The following is a 25,480-nucleotide window of genomic DNA, read 5'->3' as shown; positions in this document are numbered from 1 at the left end:
ATAGATTGGGATGCTCATACAAGATAATTATTCATTTGGAAACTTTGCATTATTCAACATGTCGCAAGTGCAATTTCTCCTGTGGTTACATTCTGCACTTTAACCAAAAGGAAACGGCTTGCTGCGTGCCTCTTTCCCTTCTTTTCTCATATGGCCAGCCGCCTACCCTTCACCAAATGTTGAGGGAATATGTTATGTAGGACATAACAATATAGTGACTCAGGTGAAAACAGAATTCATATGGATCCTCCCTGACCTCTAAAGGAGAGAAAGCGAGGGGAGAGAAGACAGTTTATTAGATTACTTCTGATGTCTCGGGATGGACTGCTTTCCCTTTGCTTTATAAGAAAGAAAAAAAAAAGAAAAAAAAGAAAAAGATGCTTTCGCCATGGCTCGACACTGACACCAAGTGGATTAAATAGAGCAATGAGCAAAACCTGGAGATGATAAAGGCGTACGGTATTTTTCAAAAACAAGTGTTATTCCATTACGTAACATCATTAAGAAAAATAAATAAATAAACTTTAAAAAAAAAAAAAAAAAAAAAGGCCTATAACGTGTAGCCAGAGTCCTACTTTGTGTGTATGTGTGTGTGTTGTTTTTTGTGCAAGTATATTTTATTGAGTGAAATTGTATAACGTGAACGAGGGAAACAATACACTTCTCTTTTTTTTCAATGACAAAACTCAACTCAACTCAAGTTTATTTATATACAAAGAATACAACAAAAACATAAAATTAAAACATAATAACCCCTCTCTCACCCCACCCTCCATGCTCAAGGCATAGACCTCGTCTAGATTGCTATGGAAGTCAAAGATAATGGTGTGCATTTTTCAATAGAACCGGCTATTGAACAATTAGTCAAATGTCTTGTTGGTGGCGAACGAAGGGCGACCACATTTTGTTAAATCGTGGCTCACAATTTCTATGTAAATCTTAAATTATCGCTTGACGGGCAGACGAGCAAAATACGTTTTGGTGCATTACCGCCACCTGCTGGCGTGAAATGTGCATTGTTTATGCCTCTTAAGAAGTTTAAAAACAAAAACAGTAGGGTTTTTTTTTTAAATAACTTGTTACAGTAACTGAGAAATATATTTGTTGTTGTTGTTGTTTTTTTTAGTTGATCTGCTGTTTTAATTAACTCGAAAACACATATTTATAAAAATGATTGTCATTAATCGAAATTAAATGTTTTTTTGTAATTAAATGTACCGTGCACTTCATTCCTAAATATTAGGGAATAATTAAAAAAATAGCCATAGTTACTGGCAGATATTTTAGGTGCCTGTGGTTTCACCACTGACCTGGGTTTAACTGATATACAATCAATAACCGATAAAAATCCCGAATGGGAATCTACTGTGTAGTGTATTTTTTCAATCGTCCACCAGAAGGTGGTGTTTGACAACAAATGAAACCGAACGTGCTTCTCATTTTTATGAGAAATACCTGTTAATTTAACATGTTGAGTACTGTAGTTTTATTGATGTTAAAACATTCAAGGTAGATGCTGAAGAAATACATCTGTGGTTGATTTATTGAACGTGAGCTGCTATGAGGTCTATTCTCTTTTTGTTTTACTAGTTTAGTCTGTCGGGTTTTCACACTATCAAATGCAAGGAACTATCCATTCATTTTAAATGCTGTGTTTGTTTTCTTTTTCACCCAATTATGCCAATCTGAAGGGCAAAAGTCATAATAGTTGTCTGATGAATGAATCTTTACAAGGATATCCACTTGTATGCCTTTTGCTGAGTCTTCAAGTCAATCTCTTACACCCTGCTGATGACAGCTAAATTTTGGCCTGTTTTACTGTCACTTTTCCACTTCTCTTTCAACAACTTTTTCTTGAAAAAAAAAAAAAAAACAAGGTAAAAACTATTTCCTAATAGTCTGCATAATGTCACAAAAATGAGCTACCACTGCCGCAATGTTTGTAGTCCAGGACAGATTTGCTGCGATGTGGAATGAATGGACAGGATGATCACTCCACCCAGCTCCAGAGGCAATACTCGAGCTGGTGCACTGCTCTTGGAAGAAAACAAACTATGTTAAGGGGAGATGCACCTGCAAACTGAATGAGCGGCCACGTACAAACTTGCGCAATCTGTGTCAATAGGTCATTTGAAGATGACTAACTCAAGTTGTTGTTGGTCATTTAATATTATTTATAGTTACTTCGTTTATATGCTAAGATGGTTAAAATGCTATTAAACTGGACAGTTATTTATGTCCAACAACGTTCCATGGTCGTTTTCTTCTCCCCCCCCCAATTTTTCTGAGCAACCACAAAAGATCATTTAAAGATCATTTACGTTCCTTCCCTGATCTCTCCTTCTACGGCCATTTACATTTTTTGTAACATCAATAAAATACCCTTAATAAACTAAACCGTAACGTCAACTCTTTACCGTGAGTGCATGGCTTATCAAGACCTTCACTGATGACACTGCTGACACTTCAACTCACATAACTTCCACCAATTTTGATTTTCCCTCCCACATCATTTGTGATGACTAACATAATAATAATTTGAGATGAATATTCAGCGACGAAGAAATACAGCTTCAGGTCTCGAGCTTCACAAGTGCTTGAGCAAGACTTGTAAACAACATATAGTATATGCTAACATACATGCTAACAGTTGACGCATTTAGTCGTTATTTACATCGTCAAACTTTATACAACATAAATACCATCACTAGTGTTTTACAAAAACTTGTATACTTACTTTTTTTATTATTATTTTTAATTGCACAAATGATTCAAACATACACATCTATATGAAAAACAAATATACAACATTATGGCTCAATTTTAGGGGATGTTTTGAAATAATTGTCAAGATAACTGAAAAATCCTTTGTCATTACTGAGTCCGTACTTCATATCCAATCTGTGGCTCTTGCTGCCTTATGTGTCCAGTAAAAAGCATCCTCTATGGGGTTGAGATCAGGTGAAAAGGCCACGGTAAGTATAAATGCTTAATATATGCCACATTCAGTCATATTGATGTTGGTTTTATTCTATCAAATCACACTACCAGACAACTCAAGCATCTCATTTTAAACCATTCAAGGACTCCGGATCCAAATACCTGGACCTAAATGTGTAATACCCCAATGAAAGTTTTTTTCAAACATAAGGCTGTCCATATGTGCACTTGGCACCAGGACACCCTAGGCCGCAGTTCGATGATTGACTTTGTAGTCGTGTCATCGGATTTGCGGCCGCATGTTTTGGACACTCGTAGGTGAAGAGAGTGGGGGAGCTGTCAACTGATCACCACCTGGTGGTGTGTTGGCCGGTCCGACCTGGCAGACCCAAACGTATTGTGAGGGTCTGCTGGGAATGTCTGGTGGAATCCCCTGTCAGAAAGAGTTTCAATGAGTCCGAAAAGTACAAAATGACACTTTCAGATTTGTTCTCCGAATGTAGTCGTAAATAAAATATATTATTATTATTATTATTATTATTATTATTATTATTATTATTATTATTATTATTATTATTATTATTATATTGCCACTTTTCCTTACTTAAAAACAAAACAGTGTTTTTGCTTTTTGTTAATTTCTTTGGCTGGTTTTGACTTCATAAGTGTCACCTTATAAGCCTTCTTTGTGGTTTAACCCCTAATCATACGAGCAATTTTGACGAAAATGCTTTAAAAAAAAAAAAGTTGTATGCAAAGTAAGTTTGAAGCTATTCCTGAACCATTTAGAGTATCGGCATAGTTTATATATTTTTTTTAAGAATGTTTGCCCGCCAGAGACCATCCAAATTTTAAGGGGTTGCCTTGTTTGTGTGTGCAAAACAATGAGAAATGTGTTCATCTGAGAAAGGGCTTTCCATTTTGTATTGTACAACCGCTAATGAGGCACGAAACCGCCAAGGGTCAAATAGCCAAAGATCTCACCGCTGAGCCAACATTTCCACTGTTTAATTCAAACACAGGTTACCGCCATACTGTGGCTATAAAATGATTCATTTGATGCGCAGCAGTCAACGGGAAAGCTGACGTAAACTTGACTTCAGATATTATTCAGACTTAAGGGACAACCCTTGGTGTTGGCAGCCTTCATCAGTGATTCACTACATGATGACGCCATTATTATGTTTGGCTGCAATAACCTGGACAAGCCACCAGTGGGCAGATTCAAACAATTTTGTCTCGGAGAGGAGAAGCCTCATGTCGAGTCAGTTTTCATTCTCAGTAGACAATTAGACAATTCGAAGCAGTTGACCAGAAACTACTCACCTGTACCTTGCATCTAATTACCAGCCATGCTTAAAATCAGCAGCTGTGTCGACACCCTAGATGTAGAACTTCACTCCTCAGGGGTCTTTTACAAGTCTATGGATGTGAAACAATTCATTAAAATGTGTATGAACATAAATATTAACAATCAATCACTTTACAACCTGCTTAAATTATCATGGCTCACCTGTCTTCTGGGTTTGGTCACATGACGCCCTGCGTGTACTGTCATGTTAATTTCATTCGACAGCAGGTGGCAGCACAGGACCCTGGAATAGGGGTGGATTTTTCTGATTAATTCATCCATCCATCCATCCATTGTCTTGACCGCTTATTCCTCACAAGGGTCACGGGCTGATTAATTCATGTTCCACAAAAACAATATTAATTTGATTACAGTGTTTAGACTAGTGGGGGCACATAGAACATATTGCGTAGAACATTTTTATTAAGGTAGCAGAAGAAAAAAAAAATTATTCACTTTGATAAACATTTACTGTGTAAGATTTTGCTTTGATTTGATTTGATTTGATTTATTTGTTCATTTTTCCTTTCGGACAGCATTGTGACAATCAGACATTTCCTCATACAATTATAATTTTGCTTTCTTGTGATCCATCACTGTACAGATAATGACTTTCATAACCAGGGCAGGGCATCGATTCTAATTTCCCCAATCAATTCAGTTTTGAGTCACAAGTAGTTCAGATTGATTCGATTTCAATTTTTTTGCGATTCGATTCAATTCACTTAAATTTCAATCCAATATTGATTAAGTATGAAACATCAATTTTTCTTAAATTAGGGATGTAACGATATCCAAATATCACAATACGATATTATCACGATATGAAGGTCACACGATCACGATAATGATCACAATATTGTGGGGAGGTTGGCGATAAAAAAGGTCAATATTGTAAAAAAAAAAAATCAGCTCATACTAAAAAAAAAAAAGAAATACAATATTGTGCTTTTGTACATAACAGCAATGCATATAAACCAACTACAATCTCTAATAAGACTTAATATTTAGGCCCTTTCTTGTTAATGCACGCACACATTGAGTTTCTCCACATATTGACTCGCTTCAAAAGCATATTACGTTCCTCTTCATCTGACCATTAGTCGATTTTAAACATAGAAGGGCCAAAACATCCCTAATGAAAATTAAACTGCACTAAAAAACTAGCCACCAGAGGGTGCCACAACGGCACAAATGGAAATCAACCTGACGTTTTTTTAACAGATGTGCGGTTTTTAATATCGTGAACATGACAACGACAATATTGTGGCAGTTTTAATATCACGATATCAAGATATTGCCCTTATCATTATATCCCTATCTTAAATATCAATGACATGATAAAAATTCCACAAACATTAAATTCCAAATAAAATTTTGCAGAGCTAGTAACTGTTTAAATGATTTAGTTTATTAATGAAAGTAACACGTGCTATAATCATTTCAGCAAGAATGAGATGGAAATATTTAGATTTATAATTCTAATTCAATGATTGTAAATATAAATTAAAAACATTCTGAATTATCTTAAAGTGCAATATGGCAGGTCTTTCCTAAATGTAAGAAAGTACTTTTAAATTCACATGAACGATACATTTCAAGAAAACGGTAAGATACAAAGAAAAATGTCTGATTTTATAGCAAAAATGTTAAAATAATCGATTCATGGTTTTATGAATTCATATGAGGCTAGAAAAGGAAAATCAATTCGATATGGATTATTATTTTTTTTTTTAAACTCAGCCTTATGTTTTTGTGTTGAGTCGACCTGAAATTGGAACTTAGTTTGACATGAATTACGCATCCATCATAATATCTCCAGACGGTAGCTATTAACAGGAAATTCAGGGAAATACAGAGAATCCTGTTGTGAATTCTGATGAAAGCGTTTCACAGGAAAGAAAGTACCAATGCACTCCTGACTTGGTAACGTAGAAGGATTGTGAAAATTTGATGGTCAACAGCCTGAGGGGATCAATAACTCATCCCGAATTGTGAATCAGTCTGATCCAGCAACCATTTGTCACACAAGAAAACGTCCGCCCATTTAATCAAGGCTATGATACGGAGGACGGTCATTTGTCAGTGCGTTTGCAGAGAAGCGCCGACGCAAATTAATTAAATGAACGCGGGAGGCAAGGACGGCCAGGGAGAGGTTAGGGAGCCGTTAATGTTTACGCATGGAAGGGAGGCGCTCGTCCTGGTGGGATTCCCCACTGATTGGACATGTTATAGCCCATTCATTTGGGTGGGCTGCATAAATACACTAAGATACACTGAAAAATAAAGGCTGTTTTTTCAGGGGGGGTGCGAGTGCGGTCTCAAGCACTGTTCTGTTTTTACATGCTGGACCATTTTGTGAACTCCTGGAGGCACTCAGAAACCTGAGGGACCCATTGCTCCCAAAATTTCTCAACATTTTCTGCATAAATTCTGAACTCTATTGGAAGTACTGGCCACCAACATGTATACCAGAAATTCTAATATTTGTCCTATAAAATTCCGTTAATTTGTTCCCAACAGTCCATCCGTCCATCCATCCATCCATTTTCTTGACTGCTTATTCCTCACAAGGGTTGCTGAAGCTCAGGTGGCTTTGGGCAATAGGCGGGGTACAAACAACCATCCACACTCACAAGCACACCTAGGAACAATTTGGAGCGCCCAATTAACCTGCCATGCATATCTTTGGAATGTCGGAGGAGACCGGAGAACCCGGAGAAAACCCATGCAGGCACGGGTAGAACATGCAAACTCCACCCAGGAAGGCCGGAGCCAGGACTCGAACCCGAGTCCTCAGAACTGGCAGGCAGACGTGCTAACCAGTCATCCACCGTGATGCCCTCCCAACAGTCTATTCTCTTTATTTTGTTTTCTCTTGGCCACACTGCTTCCAATACATGTGAATGTCAAACTTTTTGTCCAATCAGATTTCAGCGTCGGATATGTGTTGCCAAATCAATCTAATCTGCCAAGGGCCTTCAGAATCAGCCATGTTGGACAATGTAATTTCAACTACATTAGCAATGGGACTACTTCGATAACCAATCAGATTTCAAATTTGTCCTCACAGGGCCAGAGCGCTTGCCCTCGATGATGTCTTTTTTTTTTTTTTTTTGTCTACTTACTGGTTGGTCAGAACATAAGTCGATACAGCCAAGTTCAACTAGAAAAACACATATAGAAATCTGCACACATTTATAAATCCATAGCTGCAGTACAATGTATTTTAAATGTGTTTTTAAAGTTTTGTCAGGTTAATGCATGAATATTGACTGTAATCTAGACCAGGTTTCATTAACTCATTCACTATTGTGTTCTATTGCTATAAAAACATAGAATCTACCAAAAGAAATATTAGAGTCTCTTCTTTCATCAGGAAAAAAAGAAAAAAGTATGTTTGTATCTGTTTCCGTTTTGCATCAATTAGCATTAGAATATAGCTAAGTTTCATTATTATTCACAAGCCTGTTGAAAACACTGAGAAAAAGAGCTGGTTGCAACATGGCCTTGTCTGATTTCTTATACTCTGCAGCTGACCTTTTTTTTTTTTTTTTTGTAATACCCTCTATTGCTTTAAGTGATCCCAGAAGCTGCATCAAAGACTTCTGTATGCGCTGGCATACAAAACATACACAAAAAAAAAATAAGTTAATTGCAACGTAATCGGTTACATATACATTCAAGGTAAAACTTGTGTCATGTTTAGATGAAATAAAGAATTTCTGCATATGTTTTATATTGAAATGCCCTAGTTGGCTTAAGAATTGTGCTTGTGTTTGTAAGCTTGGACCGAGCTCCTTCATCCACGCTCCATAATTTGCATATTTAAGATTGATGCATAATAATTAACAAGCAGAAATGCATGAAGAGCGGGTCAAAGCACTAGAACGAATCCATAGCTCAGGTAAATGTAATCATATAATGTGTCGGAAGGGACAGAGATGGATGTGCTGTGACAAATAAAGAGCGTGGCACTCAAAGCATTTTCATTTTGTGCTACTTGATGTTTTGCTACAATGTTTATTTAACACTGTAAAGCAGGGTTGGGGTACCCATTTACTTCAATGGGCCTTGTCAGTTTTTATAAAGGACGATGGTCAGACTCCATTTTTGAAAAAAATATGACAAAACAAATGGGTATTATTATACATTATGAGCATGTGTGTCTTATATTATTTTGCACCTTTTATAACTGTTCTATTGACATTTCATTTGCTTTTAAAATTTTATGACAGGCTGGATCAAATGCCCTCATGAGCTGCGGTTTTCAAAGTAGCCATTTACAGGGCACATAACTACAGTACATTTGAGAACTCACACATGAGTCAAGATAAACACGACACACTTAATAATAGTACACAGTAAACCCCCGCTATTTGCCTGCCGCGACTAGTAAAAAAAAAAAAAAAAAAAAAAAAGAATAATTGATACCACCCTGATAATTGTCCTCCTCAATAGTTGACAAACTCTAATCTCATCTGACAACATTACAAACAAATGGCTGACAGATTGTTGGATTTTGAAGAAAAAAAAACTCTCCGTATCTTACGCACACAATCAAGGCAAAACTAAGCTCCTCCCCAGCACACAAAAGTCAAGATGCATAACTTAAAAAATACAGTGGATCCTCGATCCCTATCTGCAGAGAATGGCGAAAATCTACATATAACTGATATCAATGCAAAAAGAGAATATATTGTAACATTTTTTTAACCCCCCCAAAATATTCAATAAGCAAGGATAAAAACACCACTCAGCATGTTCATGAAAAACTGAAGTAAATAAATATATAAATAAAAACATTTTTAAAAATGTAAATATTGAAAAGAAAAAAACCCAGACACAAATAGGTGAATCCATAGGTGCTGAACTGCGATTATGCGGGGGTCCACCGATACTTCTATGACACCAATTACTACTTTCCTAATAGCCAGGGCTTTGACGCCATTTAGTGGCATCTTCCAACAGCACCCTGAAAAATAAATGGCTTACAAGTAATTTGATAGGCTCCAGAACACCCGTGACTCTTGTGAGGAATAAGCGGTTTGGAAAATGAATGGATGGATGAATGGGGGAAAAAAAAACCTCTGTATTTTCACTTTCAACTACCCAGGCCCGACATACAAGGATCCTAGTCTATCAAGAACAAGTAACAAACCAAAACCTGGAATAAACTCACCACAATAGGAAGAAATACCATGACGGGCATGTTGGGTTATCCAATGATATGTGTCAGAGGAGCCATTTGCTTTCAAAGTATTTCAAGTTTGAGTTCCAGGACAGAATTTTAGGTGTTTGCAATATCTTTATACTTTCTTACGGTGATTTTTATTCCCCAGAAGTGAAGGAAAACTTAAACAATATTAATTTCCCACATTTTAGTCCGCATGAGGCCAAGGGGAGCTCATTTATTACTTTACTTTTTATATTTCACTTCAATAAGTCATCTCCATCTGCATCTACTTGCATGATGGTATCTTGGGCGTCTCATATCTCTATGCCCCCCCCCCAAGTTTTGGCACGCTTGTGCCAGGTATTTTTTCAAATTCCTCACACCCTGTGGGGATTGGTATGTCCACCCCCCAACCTTCCACACCCATCCCCGCTACACTTTACTGCCTGTCTCTGTCCATCTTGTATATGCCAGCACACGTATGAAGTGGCCAACCGACGCGCCGCTCGCTTCGCACGCACATTTATCTGGCCAGACCCAACTAAATCATCCGGCCTCTTGAAGCTGGCAAAGCGCGGCGGTGGGCTCTACGGTGCCGGGCCAAAAACAACTGGGCGGATAACAGGCAACTGTGAGCTACGCTTGAGAAATCCAGAAAGGCCCGCTTATCCGGTGACAAGTCAGGCCTCTTATTAAAGCTAACTTTTAAACCTTTTTCAACTTTTATGCAGTCCTTAGTGTGACATTTTAAAACATCATATGAGCATTTATGCGTTTTTGGGCTGGATCGCACACTCTGCCAACGGTGTCCAATTCTTCACTAACATGTAAAAATGTTGACATAGGACTTATTACGATCAATTCTTCCATAAATTAAACATCATATATCATATCAATCTCGCATACGGGAGCGTTTGAACTCGACCCAGGGTCGGCACTGCCGTGCATTAGTTGCAAAATGACAGTAGTGATACATAAGCTCGCTTACTGGAGATTGCATGCAAGTCTAACTTTCCCACAGACTCCGACGAGAGCCTTCCATTTCACTTATGTGCTTGCATACGTGAAAAGAAAACATGGGAAACTACCCACAAAGAGCCGCCTGTCTCAACCAATTTGCCATTACCGTTGACGGACCATTTTCTGTTAAGGGTATAAGATTGTGGCGTTTGGTCTCTTAAACCACAACAGAAAATTTACGGTACTCAAATGACTTAAAAAAAAAAAAAAAAAAAAAACTTCACCACTACACTACGTTCTATACTACCATACTGTACATAAATGATTTTATTTAAATATATATTTGAGTTTTTGTTATTCTGTGAAAGATTATGCTTTGCAGTGTTCCCCTACTATTTCTGATCGCTACTCACGGATTCACATATTCACAGATTTTTTTTTTTTTTGCGGGGGTGGTAACGTAGCCTTAATTATTTGCAGAAGTACCTTTTCACTGTTTTTTTTTTTTTTTTTTTTTTAAATTTGTTTTTATTATTTTGCCCTGTCCAAAGTAGGATTGGGCCGGTATTAAATTCTGATGGTATGAAAACCTTGAGCAAAAATATTACTTTTTTTATGCAATAACTGCATTCTATTTGATTTGGAATATTTTTACATTAGTAAACATAAAATAAAAATTAGTAATAGGATTTTTTTTTAATAAAATCAAAACGTAAAGTAAAAATATAATATTTCTCAGGAAATGAGTAGCAACTTCTCTGCTCTTCAAAATAACATCAGCGAGGAAACTGTTAACCATGCTATTAGCCATATTATCTGTGCAAGTCTATATACAATTGATTTCACCAATTGTCTCAATTACAGATTTGTGAAACGATGTCCCTTTTACTCAAATATATTCCGTATAAAAAATAAATAAATAAAAAACCCTTTAGAACTCTCACTTTATTTCACTGATATAAATCTCAGACACATTTGGTAATTTGTTTCCCGGGTAAGCAAAGGAAAATTCCGAAGAGATTTCATTCCACACTATTAAGAAAGCTGCCGTTTCGATGCATTAATGGGAAAAAGCCGATGAAAAGCATGAAGTAGTGTGGTCCAATGTCTTGCGTGTGACTCAGAGAGCAACGGGTTCGTTCCGATAAAGGCGTATTGAGGAAATTTTCTGTCAGGCCAATGCATGGTATTAGGAGAGCAGCTGTTAAAAACCCACTGATGAACAGAAAGCAGGTATTTGAAGTTGCTGGTGTTTCTGTTTTCCCAAGCCTATGATGGGGCCCTATGCAGAATTCGATTTGGGGTCTGGAGTTTCAAGATTTTCTGCAGGATCCTTATAAATCATTCATAGAGCTGCTTTTCAGTCACCATTCCCTAACCAATCTCACAAGGAAAACATGAAATGCAATCACTATTTTAAAATTCAACATATACAAACTAAAACAATAAAGCCTCGTCTTATGTTGTATATCTCTTTTGAACTTCCATCTAGACCTCAGTTATTAAGTGTATTCTGGTGTGTAAACACTTTTTTTGTGGAAAAATTCAAACACATCTTCTACAAAATAACTTCCGGATGATTGACAAATACTATTTATATTTTGAATCAACTGTAATCCCTAATTAAGTCAAAATACGACAAAGGTTTTGATCATCCAGTTTGGGATCACTTAGGGGAAAAAAAAGAAAACGTTTTTTTTCACGATAATACTAAACTGATCAAATAAAAAGTTTGTACTTGAATCAAAATGTATGAGGTGTTTCAGAAAAGGTTAGGATTTCATACTCAAACTACAGGCTGCCAGTTTTTCCTTTTCAATGTGAACAGGCCAATCAACCATGAGCACACCTGCAAAGAAATCCTGCGGTGTTTGCTAATGACTTCACTCAGGCCACACCCCTTGAAGGCACACATCCAACATATGAATACTACAGTAAGTATGGTAATTGTATTGTAGAAAACAAGGTTTGTTTGTTTTGTTTTTTACATTCTCTTTGAGTATGTTTTATACAATACAGTGTTATTTTCTTGAATTAAAGGTTTTCAGAGTGTCGAACAAAGTCAATTAAAATGTTTATTTACTGTCTCTGTATTAAAATGTATTAGAAATATTTTTTATTACATGCATTGCGTCACATTGGTCGCTTTTAAGACATTATAGCAGTCAAAGACTTCAACTGATTATTTGCCAAAACATAATATTATGATACCATTTATAGTAATCTTCTTGAGGCCTTTGCAAGGGGTCCAAAGAGTGATTTACACCCGGCTCAAAGGTTTCGAAACATTAGAAAACCATGAAAACATGACGGAACTCGTCGTGACTAAAGTATGAGCGTGATATAAAGCTGTCGTAATCCTGTCATCTTTTAAAGCGGCTTAAAAAGAATGAGCTAAAATATCACTTTTGGGTTTTGTAGTCTACGACAATTTATGTGTATTTCAAGTGATTGGTAAAATACGTTACACTTTTGGAGCGTAACTTGCAATTAAAAGGGAAATAAAACTGTCAATGAATTAAAAAATAAATCTCTCAGGTAGGGCCACCTGGATCCACTGTAGGACCACACAACTTTATAATAATATTCACCATTGTGTAAGACAAGTCCATCACTCAGCATCCCACCCCCTTTTCCCTCAAACACACACACACACGGGTGGTGGACACATGAAAGACTGCGCTGAAGAGAAGGAGCTGCACCAGGCAAGAAGGGGACAGGAGAGTTCGCCTCGCAAAGTTTGGAGGTCGAGTGTCCCGAGATCCTCCATTTTTCTACTAAAATACAAATTCTGAGGATTTTAAGACCACTCATGAACACACGGGGAGGATTCGAAAATGGAAAGTGAAGTTTTTGACCAGACGAATCGGTGGAATATTGTTTCAGCAGCACCTTCTCTGAGGTGAGATTAAGGAAAATGTATTTTGTAAAAACACAAATCAGCCTTTACTTTTTTTTTTTTTTTTTTTTACACATTAGGCTATTTTTTTTTAACTACAATAATCGTGTTTACAACTAGCTAGTCCCATTCCAATGACTCAAAGTGTTTTAATATCTTTTGCCCAGTCTTTAGTAAAGAAAATTGTTTACTTGTGCTTTAACGCAGTCAAGCAGACGTCAGACATGGAAATCTGCAGCAAAGATAATTGTGTGGGGAAAAGCACGGTCATTAATGGCAGCGATGCTATTCAAAGCGAGCTGGTAAACGTGGAGGCACGCGGCACAGCGGGGGGGGACCGGCTGCTCCTCTACAGTTCAACCGCAGCTCTTAACTCTGGTGCCGCCCCGGGTCTCCATGCATGTGTCGCCCGGGAGGCCAGGCACCCCGCAGATGCTTTGATGTGACTGTGAAGCACATATGTCGAGACTCTTTAACCAAACATGGATGTCTCTGCACGATCTGTAAGAGCGGTTCAAAACTCATGTTGCGGTCAAACATGTCCGTTGGGTCTCAATGTCCCCGCGCACAATACCCCGCAACATAAGTCTTCAGGTATCTCAGTTGTCCCACTTAACTTGATTGGTGTCCAAGCGCCGACCTGAAGAAAGGGTTTACAGATTTACAGCCCCAATTGGAGTCCGCCTACTCTGAAAATCCAATTATTTACGAAAACCAGGACTGCCTCCGCTTGATTCCCAAGGAATCCATAAAAGTCGGGGGGCTGTGCCAACCGCGGATGGTTTGTGCTACAACATAAACCATTTGGTTTCACTGACATTTTCATTTTTACTGCATGTTTACATGACTTTATTTTCTTTGTGTGTCACACTTGAAGTAGGCTTATATCACCTTACGTCACACTGAATGTCTTTTGTTGAGAAAATAACAGCTACCCATTTGTTTCTTTGTATCCTTGAATCTATCTGTCCCTGCTGATTTGCATCTCTCTCGCTAGCTTGAGCTTTCAATAATATCTACTCCTCCTCCAGACATCCTAACGAGCTACCAGCTTCATAAATGGATCCTTCGGGCTCCTCGTCTCCACCTTCTCTGTACACCTACCCGATCAACCCCAATTCCACCCCTACCCCAACCTCTCCATCACCCAGCCTGGCATCCACTGCTGTGTTCTGCTCCTTCCTCTCCCTGCTCTCCCTACTGGGCATTATCGGCAACCTGTACACTCTGGGCCTCCTCCTGAGGCGCAGGAGGAACAGGAGGAGAAGCGGAGTGGGACTAAGGTGCTGCTTCCTGAGCGTGCCGGTGCCCTCCTGCCTTTCCAACCCTTCCTCGCTCTCCCCTTCCTCCTCTCCCCTCTCCTCGTCCTCCTCCTCCTCCTCTCTTTACCTCCAGGTGCTGAGCCTGGCTCTGGCCGACCTGCTCTACCTGTTCACCGCCCCCTTCATCGTCTACGACAGCCTGGCGTCCGACTGGGCCTTCGGCGAGCTGGGCTGCCGCCTGCTCCTGAGCCTGGACCTCCTCACCATGCACGCCTCCATCTTCACCCTCACCGCCATGAGCCTGGACCGCTACCGGGCCGTGGCGCGACCCCTGCTCACCTCCTCCACCAACTCGTCGGGTCTGCTGCGGGTGAGCTTGGCCTGGGGGCTGGCTGTGGCGCTCAGCTTGCCTATGATGATCACCCTGCACCTTGAGGATGGCGAGAACCAGGAGGGTCGTTTGTGTGTGCCCGCCTGGGACGAACAGAGCTCCAAGGCCTATCTGAGTGTGCTCTTCTGCACCAGCATTCTTGGTCCGGGTCTGGCGATCGGGGCTCTGTACGCCACTCTTGGCCGACTTTACTGGGTGTCCCAGACCCGGGCCCCGTGGGGAACCAGCTCTAGCACTGCTTGCCCCGCCCGCGCTCCCAAACCCAAAGTCCTGCTCCTCATCTTGGGCATCGTCCTGACCTTTTGGGCTTGCTTCCTCCCTTTCTGGATCTGGCAGCTGCTGCCTCTCTACAAGCCCGACATGTTGAGGACGGTACCGGTGGGAACTCAGGTGACGGTGAACCGGATCCTCACGGGACTGACCTATGGGAACTCTTGCGTGAATCCGTTCTTCTACACGCTACTGACTGGGAAGCGAAGACGCAACCGCCAGACGCTGACATCAGCGAATCAGCTGTGCCGCAAGAGCAGTCCGCTGCAGTAGGGTTTCTTTATAATCACCTGACACAATAATATGAGCCGTCCTATGTGTGCTCTCTGACATGTGAAAAAAAGGTACTGTAAATTAAGAGTAATAAAAATAAATCATTTTTCTCAATAAACACCAAAGACCAATAATTCAGTTTAACTGCACCATTTAAATCAGAGCACTTTGTAAAGGAGTTTGATATAAAGTTCAGAATGAAACTGTCTGTAATTATTTATTAGTATTATTATTATTATTATTATTATTATTATTATTATTATTAGTATTATTAGTATTATTAGTATTATTATTATTAAATTACTATGATATTTTGCATGCACAAACATTTCCAGTAAAAATAATTGATGCACTTCTGCTTGTTTTCTGGAGGGAAAAAAAAGTTCAAAGAAATTGTTTTTATTTCTTTAAAAAAAAAAAGAAAAAAAAAAGTGGAGTTGTCGACTAGTCTGTATCTCTGGGATTTTTCTGAGGCATTGTGAAATAAGGTTTTTGTGAGTCTTTAGTTTGCTTCTTGTAAATTCAAAATACTTTATGTTACTAGGTTTGAACATTGCAATGCTATTGCATGGCTTCAGCTCTGTCACTGACTGATGTTTATATTAATGCTTTACATAGAGGTCTAAATAAAGATTATGCTTTCTGCAATTCACAGAGTCATTTGATCTGTTACCGGGATAAAATGAACACCACTGGTCACTTTCATTACATGCACTGACTCTAACGAGCTTCAATACATGAGCTTTATCAAAAATGACATTCGAGGGTAGATTAGAAGCTAATTCTGGGCCATTATTAAGAATATCGTCACCCTCTTAAAATAATCGCCAAAGTCATTTTTATCCATTTTACTGTACCTGACAATACCATTTCACTGGTTAATTGGTTTTAAATGTATGGTTTTAGTTCACATACAGTCAAGCTACACACAGAAATAGATTTAATGGCATTTAAAATGAGTTTAAATCTTTACTTTTAGGAAATCTTGAGACATTAACAGTTTGCATAGAATAAATTGTTCTGCTATGAAAGCTTAATAATGGCATTTCTTTAAAATTATTTTGCTTTATCTGAATAGCCCAGGAGTTATTGTTTAAATATCATGTAAATAGCATTTGTTAGCTGCAAGTGGTTCCACTTGTTGTCTCTTACCTCATAGTTTCTGGGTGGGAACCCTAATAATTTCTCCATCATAATACACAATTACTCAAACCTTGCATTTGGTTGTTATCACGTTTATACCCAGTTTTGAATAATTTGAAAATCAAGGAGAAACTGAGGCAATTTTCCACACAAACATCTACAACAATCAAACGGCTACGTTTCTCAAATATGGCCATTTTCCTACAGTATTTGTTCTGCCATGGGCTATTGAGAGTTTTTGTGCATCCTGTCATGATCCCTGATTTTTTTTTGTTACTTTTTAAAATAACTTTCCAGAAGCATAACCGTTCGAAAAATGGATGGATGGATGGATCGTGGATGGACGGATACCGCTGAGAAAGAAACTGGAAAGCAATGATGCTTCCAATTGCAGCGCCTGGCTATATTTTTTGAAGCTCTGATTGACATTTGGTTGATTTGTGTGTCTGTGTCAGCATGTCACCGAGTTGCTCAGGTCTTCCCTGCTCTTGTGTATAATTACCTGGCTGATGTTTCAGTATCTCCGTGCAGCAAGGAGCTCTCTGTATGCCTACCTCAAAGTGTGCACTGCAATGTAGCGCAAACCCCGCTGCTCATTGACGCACATGTGCAAATATTGTTGTATGGGAGAGTGCAGTCAGGATGGGATGAAGGGACCACAAAAACGGTGAAGAGGATGTGCTTTGGTCAGCGGGATGGTGGGTGTTTAAAAAAGTGCCCACATGGCCCAATTTCATGACTGACAGTTGGATAGAAATTGAAAGTCTGGTAGAGAGATTTGCTGCAAGACCAGTTATTTTATCCTCCAGACTTCATAATTCCTAATGAAAGCCATAAATGTCCACGTTTAATGGTGCGGGAGCAGAGAGATAATATTAAGTAACCTTAAACGCACTATAAACTTTTTTTTTTTTACTCAAATAGAGCTCATATTAGTTGTAATTGCTTTGCAGATCATCTGAAATATTTCCGAGAGGCATGTAATGTGTTATTCCAGCAAAAGAAATCAAGACGTTAAAATGGATACTTGAATTGATTTATCTGAGTATGGCAAAACATTTTCTAAGTGTATTTGTGATTAATCATACTGTATGATCTTCTACCGACATAAAAGTAAAAAAAAAAAAAGGGGCATATATAAAATGGGAATGCGAGGCGCATATATGATTTTTGTCCATTTAGGGTCGCTATCCTCATTTTATACTCTGGTATCTGCGACTTTTGAGTGTGTATGACTTTAAAAGGCGGGGCCTGGTCTAGTGAGTGACATGGGTGTCACTGAATTAAAAGTGTAGAGTTGCATAGCTTGTCTTAGCATGTTAGGTGTTTTGCATGTTCAATGAAGCGACTGTAAGTGCAACAGCAGCTGTCGAACCTTGACCATATGCAAGCACTTTACAATACATTCTAAGTAACGATGGTAGGCTATAATAATAAATTAGCTCACATCGATAACGTTACCGTGAGCCGGCAATCGTAGATGTGGTCTTGTGGTACATATAGTACTTTATTACCCTTCTTTAGAGTGTAATGATAGAAACTTTGGACATTCTCTCTTTTACGGATTTTTTGCTTTTGTCTTTTTTTTTTGTAATTATATTATTCAAGTTATTTAATTAATCGTAGCACTAGTCTCGTGACAATCCTTCAGTTAAAGTGCACAAAGGACAAAGAATTACATCCCAAACCTCCACCCAGCTGAAAATCTCATTTTTGAAGGAGTCGCTATGCAAATGAGCCAATGCAGAGTGCAACTTTCATTCCATTGAAGACTAGGCGCGACTAGGCGAGTGGTTATTTGTTCCCAAGCAGCCGCAAGTCTGAAGAGAAAAGCGAGCTTGCTTGAAGACGAAGTAAAACCGTCACTTGTGTTTTCATTCGTGAAGGCAGCACTTCAAGAGCACCAAGCCACCAAATTACACTTGTCAATAAGTTCATTCAGCAGACACTTTGCCGACTTGACATTACACTTCGCTGCAATTTCTTCAAAATGAGATTAACCAACAATCAATTCCCCACAATTAGCAGAAATCAATTAATTGATTACTATGCCAATCCTATTCCCTACTGCAATATAGGCATTCCTAGATTCCTAGATAGATAAGAGATAAGGTAGACAAAAAAAAAACAACAAGAGTTTAATTAAATATTACACATATTTATGGCATCGCTTGTAACCATACAGTAGCAAGACGGATGATTTATGTGAGGTTTTTATTTCATCAGCATCTCAATGTCACCATGCATTCTTGAGTGACACACTGGTATCTGGGTCATTGTGATTTTCCTTCCCTCACACACACACCAGACAGTAAAACCATTAAGCTCTATTCACTGTCATTCGACATTCAATAACTGTTTTTTTCCAAATTTGTTTGAGTGATTTGGTTAAAATGAATATTACAAAATGAGCCCACAGAGAGAGGGGGAGCAGACCACCTGGTTGAGCCCCAGTGCTTATAAGCACATGAAAGCAAATGTGAGGAAATCTATTGGAAAGCTTAAAAAGAGAGAAAACCGAGTATTTCTTGATACGTCAACAACGCATGTGTTTTCATTTACCTGGCTACCTTGCAACGCGACGTTCCCACCGCACTTATCATCCGCAGCTGTGTGCGCTCCCCACCACAGGGGGTGCTCCTGTTGGGAAGTTAATGTAATATCCATGCACCTTTTGCACACAACTGCGGCTATCTCAGCATATTCGGCCATTTAAAAGGAATGTCTCGTTGAAAAACTTCCAGTTATTTACGAAAGTCCTCATACGAGAGTCGGGGAGGTGGTTTTTGAAGGCCCCTGGGCAAACCGAAATGCAGTTGGTAACAAGTTTTTTGCTGTAACACGACATTTGAATCACGGGTGAATGATGTCACAACGTTGCAAGATCTAATGGCCAAGTAATGACTGGTGCCAAGCCATGTCAAAACAGTTTATACTGTATTTTATTTTACAATAATATTTAACATCCATCCATCCATCCATTTTCTTGACCGCTTATTCCTCACAAGGGTCGCGGGGGGTGCTGGAGCCTATCTCAGCTGGCTTTGGGCATTAGTGGGGGTACACCCTGGACTGGTTGCCAGCCAATCGCAGTAATATTTAACAGTATTTATAATTTGACATGCACTAATATGTGTGTGGGGGATTCCCAATAAGAACGTGAGGGGTTGCAGTTTTTACGTCGCAGCGAGTTGTTCTGGTTTCAAGGGTCAATCGCAAGGTTGTGTTAGTGTGAGTCGCCCACTATAATTTGTTCCATTTGAGTCACATTCAGCCGTGTCACTCAGTTGATGTCGTCGACTAAAATGAGCCTGTAGCAAATAAATGAAAATTTTCTGTGCACATACTGTAAGATGGTTTTTTTTTTCAGTTTTAGTCTACCTATTTATGTATATATTTATCTCTTTATTCACTTGCCTTCTTCTTATTTATTTACTGATGTAAAATGTAATTACTTGAAAAAAAAACTTGTATTGCTCTTCAAAATGTTTGCTTCGTTCTTGTTTACTGCAAAACTGATATTTATGTTTATGTACAGCACTTTGTATACAGCAATGCCTGTTCTTAAAGCGCTTTATAAATAAAGTTGAGTTGAGTTGAGTTCACTAGTGAAGCTAAGGGAACATGTAAAAATTCTCCATAAACATCCAGTGTATTTTTGTATTCATCATTAGCTAATATAGCATTTAATGTTACTCATTTCGGGCGGCACTGTGGTGAGTGGTTAGCACCTCCGCCTCCCAGTCTGAGGACTCATGTTCAAGTCCAGGCTCCAGAGTTTGCATGTTCTCCCCGTGCCTGCGTGGGTTTTCTCCGGGCACTCCGGTCTCATCCCACATTCCAAAGATATGCATGGCAGGTTAATTGGGCGCTCCGAATTGTGTGCTTGTGAGTTTGGATGGTTGTTCGTCTCTGTGTGCCCTGCGATTGGCTGGCAACCACTCCAGGTACTCCTGCCTACTGCCCAAAGCCACCTAAGATAGGCTCCAGCACCCCCCACGACCCTTGTGAGGACTAAGCGGTCAAGAAGATGGATGGATGCTGCTCATTTCACTACACCCCAAAAAATCTCTGCATATATACCAGTAAGGTGGTCTTTTTTTCTCAAGCAGGTATTAGCTAATTAAGCATTTTTGTGACTCAGATCGCTAAACACCACATGCAAAATTTAACATGAATTTTCATCTTCTATAAGCACCATGTAAGTTATTAAAAGAGGAAAACTTGTTTTCTTCCGTTGAGACGAGTTACCAAAATGGGAATTGTATATAACTGACAGCAACAATTTATTTGTACTTTTACTTAAGTACAGAATCTTAATCAGTGCTTCTGTCTTTTTCACACAAGTATCTGTACTTATACTGAAATACGAGATATGAGTACTTTTTCCTCCTCTGCCAAAATGAGCAAAGATGGAGGGCGCTGCACGTGTAAAGATGGTGTCTTACAAAAACTCGACGTATCAGATGATCAAATCCTCCCATGAGTCTGCTGGGATGACTGAGTGTTTGATAAACTTCAAATACGCACTGTTTGCCCAAGCTGACCAAATGGATGGAAAATATTGTGTCAGTTGGCAGGCTGGCCTATCTATAAACTTTGTGTGTGTTGGTAGTGGCTAACACCAGTCGGCGCACTCCAATCATAACTCTCGTTCTGCGGGACAACAGAAGCCTCTGATTTCATCCTCAGATAGCAGCCGGCGTCATTAGCTCCTCACCGGGAATAGGAGAGGACAAATAGTTGTGAGTGGGAATGTCCCCGCACTCTACCTGAGGATTTCATACATCCAACAGATGTCCATTTCCTGGAACCACCAAGCATCTTTTCCATCCCAGCGCCCCCTTCGCCCCGCCCGCCAGGCCCGCCTCTTGACCAGTGATCGTGCCTGCTCGCAGGTGCCCCTCCCCTGGGCAGCCCGCTCAGGAAAGCACCCCGCCGGGCAGACGAGACGAGGCCACAGCCCGGGCCAAGATCCCGCTGCGAGCTGTATAAGAGGCTCCCATTCTCTGCAGACGTACGCCGAAAAGATTCCCGCAGCACTCGCTTCTCTGCCTGCGAAAATTCGATCCCTCCATATGTTTTCCCTCTTTCCATCACCCTCCACGTTTCCTACATATATGCTTCACATATTTATATGGCTTTAAACACCGCATCATTTAAAAAAATAAAAAATAAATAAATAAAAAAAACAGGCTTAGTTTATGCTCTGACAAATCGGAAAAATTGGCAAGACGTTGGCTATTGTGCCCGTGAAACTTGGGAATTATACCAAAACCTTTCAAAAGATACGTCTGTGTGTGGCCAAAAAAAAAAAAAAAAAATGGGTGTGAGCATGCAGCGTACCTCACAAGAGTATTAAAGGATATCCTTTTTTTTTTTTCTTGAGTTCCGGGTGCTAATGGAGGCAGTGAACTGGTTGTGGAAGGCAGTTGAATTTTAAACATAAAACTAATTACATGTTGTGTAGTTAATCAAGATAAATCATTTACAATAGTCTGCTAGCTTGTTGCTAACACAAATTGCAAAACCCCATTGGAAGCTTAAAAAAAAACTAGTATCAATGTTGAGGTTAGGCTGAGGCTAAAAAAATCATTGAACAAAGAAACTTTGTTATTGTTATATAATTCATTGATTGTTCCATACCAAACCTACACCGATTCCATCTTTCTTTTACAAAAATGTGCAATTGTTTTCGGCTGCGGATACAGAGACCACATTAATCCATTATTTATACAACTAAAAACGTTTCAATTTAATGAATTGATGGAGTTTAACTCTCTCAAAATAATGTTTAAAGCCCATCATGAAATTTTACCAGTTAATATACAAATTAATTTTTTTTTTTTAAAAAGGAAAGTGAGTATAAATTAACAGACACAGATATTTTCTATAGAACAAAACAAAAAGAACGACGTATTTCAACTCAAGGTGTCAGTTTATGGAACAATCTGGATTGTAAAACAAAATCATCTCGGTCTATCTGTATTTTTTAAAAACTTGACAAAAGCTCAATTACTGGAAAAATACATATAATAGCACAAGGACATGCTGCTAAATTATTATATAGAATTGTTACATTGAAAGCGTCTTGACCGCTCGCTGTCATTTATTATGTGTGATTATGTTAGTTGTTGTTGTTGATCGGGGGCAGATAACATAAGTTTTATTAACTTCTTTCTGTCACTTTTCATTTCTCTTTTTTTAAGGAATGAAATATGAATTGAATTGAGGTAGTTGTAACTTTTTACGCAGCAGATATATATACAATATCTCAATTCTCAAAGTGCGAAAAATGATTAGAATTGCTGGAGCTTACCTAGTCACTTTGCTGTGAAACTCTTCTTTGTGGAATGTGAAGGTCTTCATTTCTCTGCCCCCTAGTGGCCAGGGTGCACAGACCAGAAGGAGCAAAATGTGAATATTGAAGCATGAAATCACGATGCATGAACGGACTAATTCTTTACATTAATACATTCTATTTAATTTTGTTATTATAGGATGTTTTTATAAAGAATATTACTGTTGGATGCTATTTTATCATCAAAAATGCGACATAAGATTTTGTTGGTGAGGGTGGGGCTAAAACGGATTAATGGCATTCCATTCATTTCAATCAGGGAAGGATGGTTTGAGATACAAGGTTTTTTTTTGTTGTTTTTTGTTAATTACAAGCATGGAATGAATGAAATTCATAAGTCAAGGCTCTCTACGCCAATATGGAATGATGTTAAAATGTAGCACGATCCTTGGAATGACCTGTTTCCACTTCCCTTATTTTGCATGGGAAAACGGTTGTGGATCAAACGTGTCCTTCTTGTAATTGCTGGTTTGACAGCAAACACAGAACCCACGGCTGCTCACAGTGTTTCTTTGTTTTACCCGATGCGACCCCGCGGTGTGGCACCCTCCTCTCCATCACGTCAGGTGACTTCGCACATCGGCGTCAGCGGCCAGGATCAGGCCAGGCCCTGGCTTGTGAGCCTGAGAGGCCGGAGGTTACATCAACCGACATACGTATTACGGTTCGCACCTGGCTCTTACTAGCAAAGACAGTAAATATGACACGTCTGCTCCTCTCGGCTATCTCCTCCCCGGCTTTCAGCCTCCTCCTCTTCTTGCACATAAACAGGCGTCTGAGTCAAGTCAGGCAGCGAGGGTCCCCCTGAACTCTGACCTTCTGACGCTTTACTCATGTGAACACCATGGGTGAGCAATGAGCATGCAGAAGATACTCCAAAGACTCTCCAAAGTATGGAACAGGGATGGGCAACTCACGGTCCATACCCACACTCGGAGTGAGATTCAATTATTTTTGTAAGAGAAAATGGATGGATGGATGGATGGATGGATGGATGGATGTTTACTGTAGAGGAGCTGTTTGAAGTTGTAATAACAGTGTTCACCACTAGATGGCAGACATTGCTCAAGAATACCTCCAACTCCAAGAGAGCGGGTATGATAAGAAGGCAGGATCAAGTAGGTCAAGAAAATTGTCTTTCAGGTAAAAGAGGAAGCAGATTATGTTTACCGAACACAGACCTAGTTTTCTTATAGATGCTATCAGCCATGAAAGATTTCAACCAAAGCCGCCACTAAGACACAGATCTCAAAGGTACACATTTTCTCCCCAAATGAACAGTTGACAGTTTGTTTAAAGTTCATGATGAGTTACTAAATTTGTGTCCTCTAAACACATGGATACATTGAACGCTTAACAGTGTTGTTAAGCTACTAATGTGTATATACTGTTTTGTAAACGGTACATATTAAGATCCAGAGTGATCTGTAAGTTGTATAATTGCAAAGAAATTGTAGATTGCTCAAATGATTTTCAACAGGATAAGAATGAATAAAATTTAATGTTTTCCAAGTGTCCTTTTTATTATTTGCACCAAAAAGGAAAAATAATCGTTAATTTAAAAAAATAAAAATAAAAAAATCGTTATTTCTAACTTATTAGGCCACAAATGTAGTGCTTTGGCCCATTTGACATCAAATCGGGTGAATTTTGCCCCTGAAGGCAAATGAGTTTGATATCCCTGGCTTCGACTGTCAAAACTGGTACGTATTTGTATGGAATAGAAAGATATCCCAATTAAAGTACACATACTGCAGGCCTACCTATATTGAGCACATACATTGTGCACATTAACTCGGATTTTACTTTAAATCACGAAATAATAAAAACAGCTCAAATAAAAGGCAGTGGAATTGATGTCAGCTCATCTCCCAACATGAGTTCAAGAGTTCCTCAAACTTACTTTGACTTGGACAATCTAGTAATTATATATGTTCAATCTAGTAATTATGTGAAGATAAAGATACCCAATTTACTTTAAATCCCGAAATATTTTTTTTTTTAAATGCTAAAGATGTGGCAATAGGTGTCCACTCCTGTTCCAACATGAGTTCCATTTTCCAATACTGCTAAAACTTCACTACTTCCAAATGTTGTGGCGCACAACTCAAGTCCCAAAATCGAACAGGTGAGCGCCACCATTTTGAAAAATGACAAGTTTGCCTTTGACGCCCTCTTATGGCGACTCTTCCTAGCAACAATCTACAAACCGGAGACGGAAGCGTCGGTCTGCTTGTCTGGTTAGCTTAGCGTGAGCTAGTGTCATACGTGTTCTAAATACTGTATAGGGAAACACATACCTCGCGTGTGGCTTTACACAGCGAAAGAGGAACTTTTAAGGACATATATGTCATTTGGTGGAAGTCAAAACGGCGGGTGAGTGAAGCGTTCCTGTGATAATATTTTGGCCGACGTCATTTATAACTGGACTCGCTAGTTTATGTAATCATGGTG

The 25,480-nt window shown here is 39.1% G+C and overlaps 2 protein-coding genes and 1 long non-coding RNA gene across 10 annotated transcripts in view; 2 read left to right on the top strand and 1 right to left on the bottom strand.

Moving 5' to 3' along the window:
• Positions 1-892: 892 nt before the first annotated feature.
• Positions 893-25,480, bottom strand: part of LOC144021938 (uncharacterized) — a 24,904-nt gene continuing 316 nt past the window's right edge. The window contains exons 2-5 of the long non-coding RNA XR_013284224.1: positions 22,985-23,045; positions 4,454-4,535; positions 4,267-4,362; positions 893-2,031 (exon numbers count right to left, since the gene is read on the bottom strand). This is a non-coding gene — a long non-coding RNA (uncharacterized LOC144021938). The remainder of the gene's footprint in view (positions 2,032-4,266; positions 4,363-4,453; positions 4,536-22,984; positions 23,046-25,480) is intronic.
• Positions 14,386-15,522, top strand: uts2r3 (urotensin-2 receptor 3). Its single transcript, XM_077527545.1, has one exon. It carries the CDS (start codon positions 14,386-14,388, stop codon positions 15,520-15,522), a length of 1,137 nt encoding a protein of 378 aa, XP_077383671.1.
• Positions 25,210-25,480, top strand: part of khdc4 (KH domain containing 4, pre-mRNA splicing factor) — a 9,842-nt gene continuing 9,571 nt past the window's right edge. For 4 of the 8 annotated variants that reach the window (XM_077526216.1, XM_077526215.1, XM_077526214.1 and 1 more), the window contains exon 1: positions 25,210-25,402. In XM_077526216.1, the coding sequence (XP_077382342.1) occupies positions 25,374-25,402 (29 nt within the window). In that variant the 5' untranslated portion in view covers positions 25,210-25,373. The remainder of the gene's footprint in view (positions 25,403-25,480) is intronic. The other 4 variants (XR_013284222.1, XR_013284223.1, XM_077526217.1 and 1 more) reach the window with 1 other exon arrangement.

This window comes from Festucalex cinctus, chromosome 7 (genome assembly GCF_051991245.1).
Source record: "Festucalex cinctus isolate MCC-2025b chromosome 7, RoL_Fcin_1.0, whole genome shotgun sequence".
Classification (NCBI taxonomy): Eukaryota; Metazoa; Chordata; class Actinopteri; order Syngnathiformes; family Syngnathidae; genus Festucalex; species Festucalex cinctus.
The sequence above is the reverse complement of the archived record's forward strand: the minus strand, read 5'-3'. Positions and strand labels throughout refer to the sequence as shown.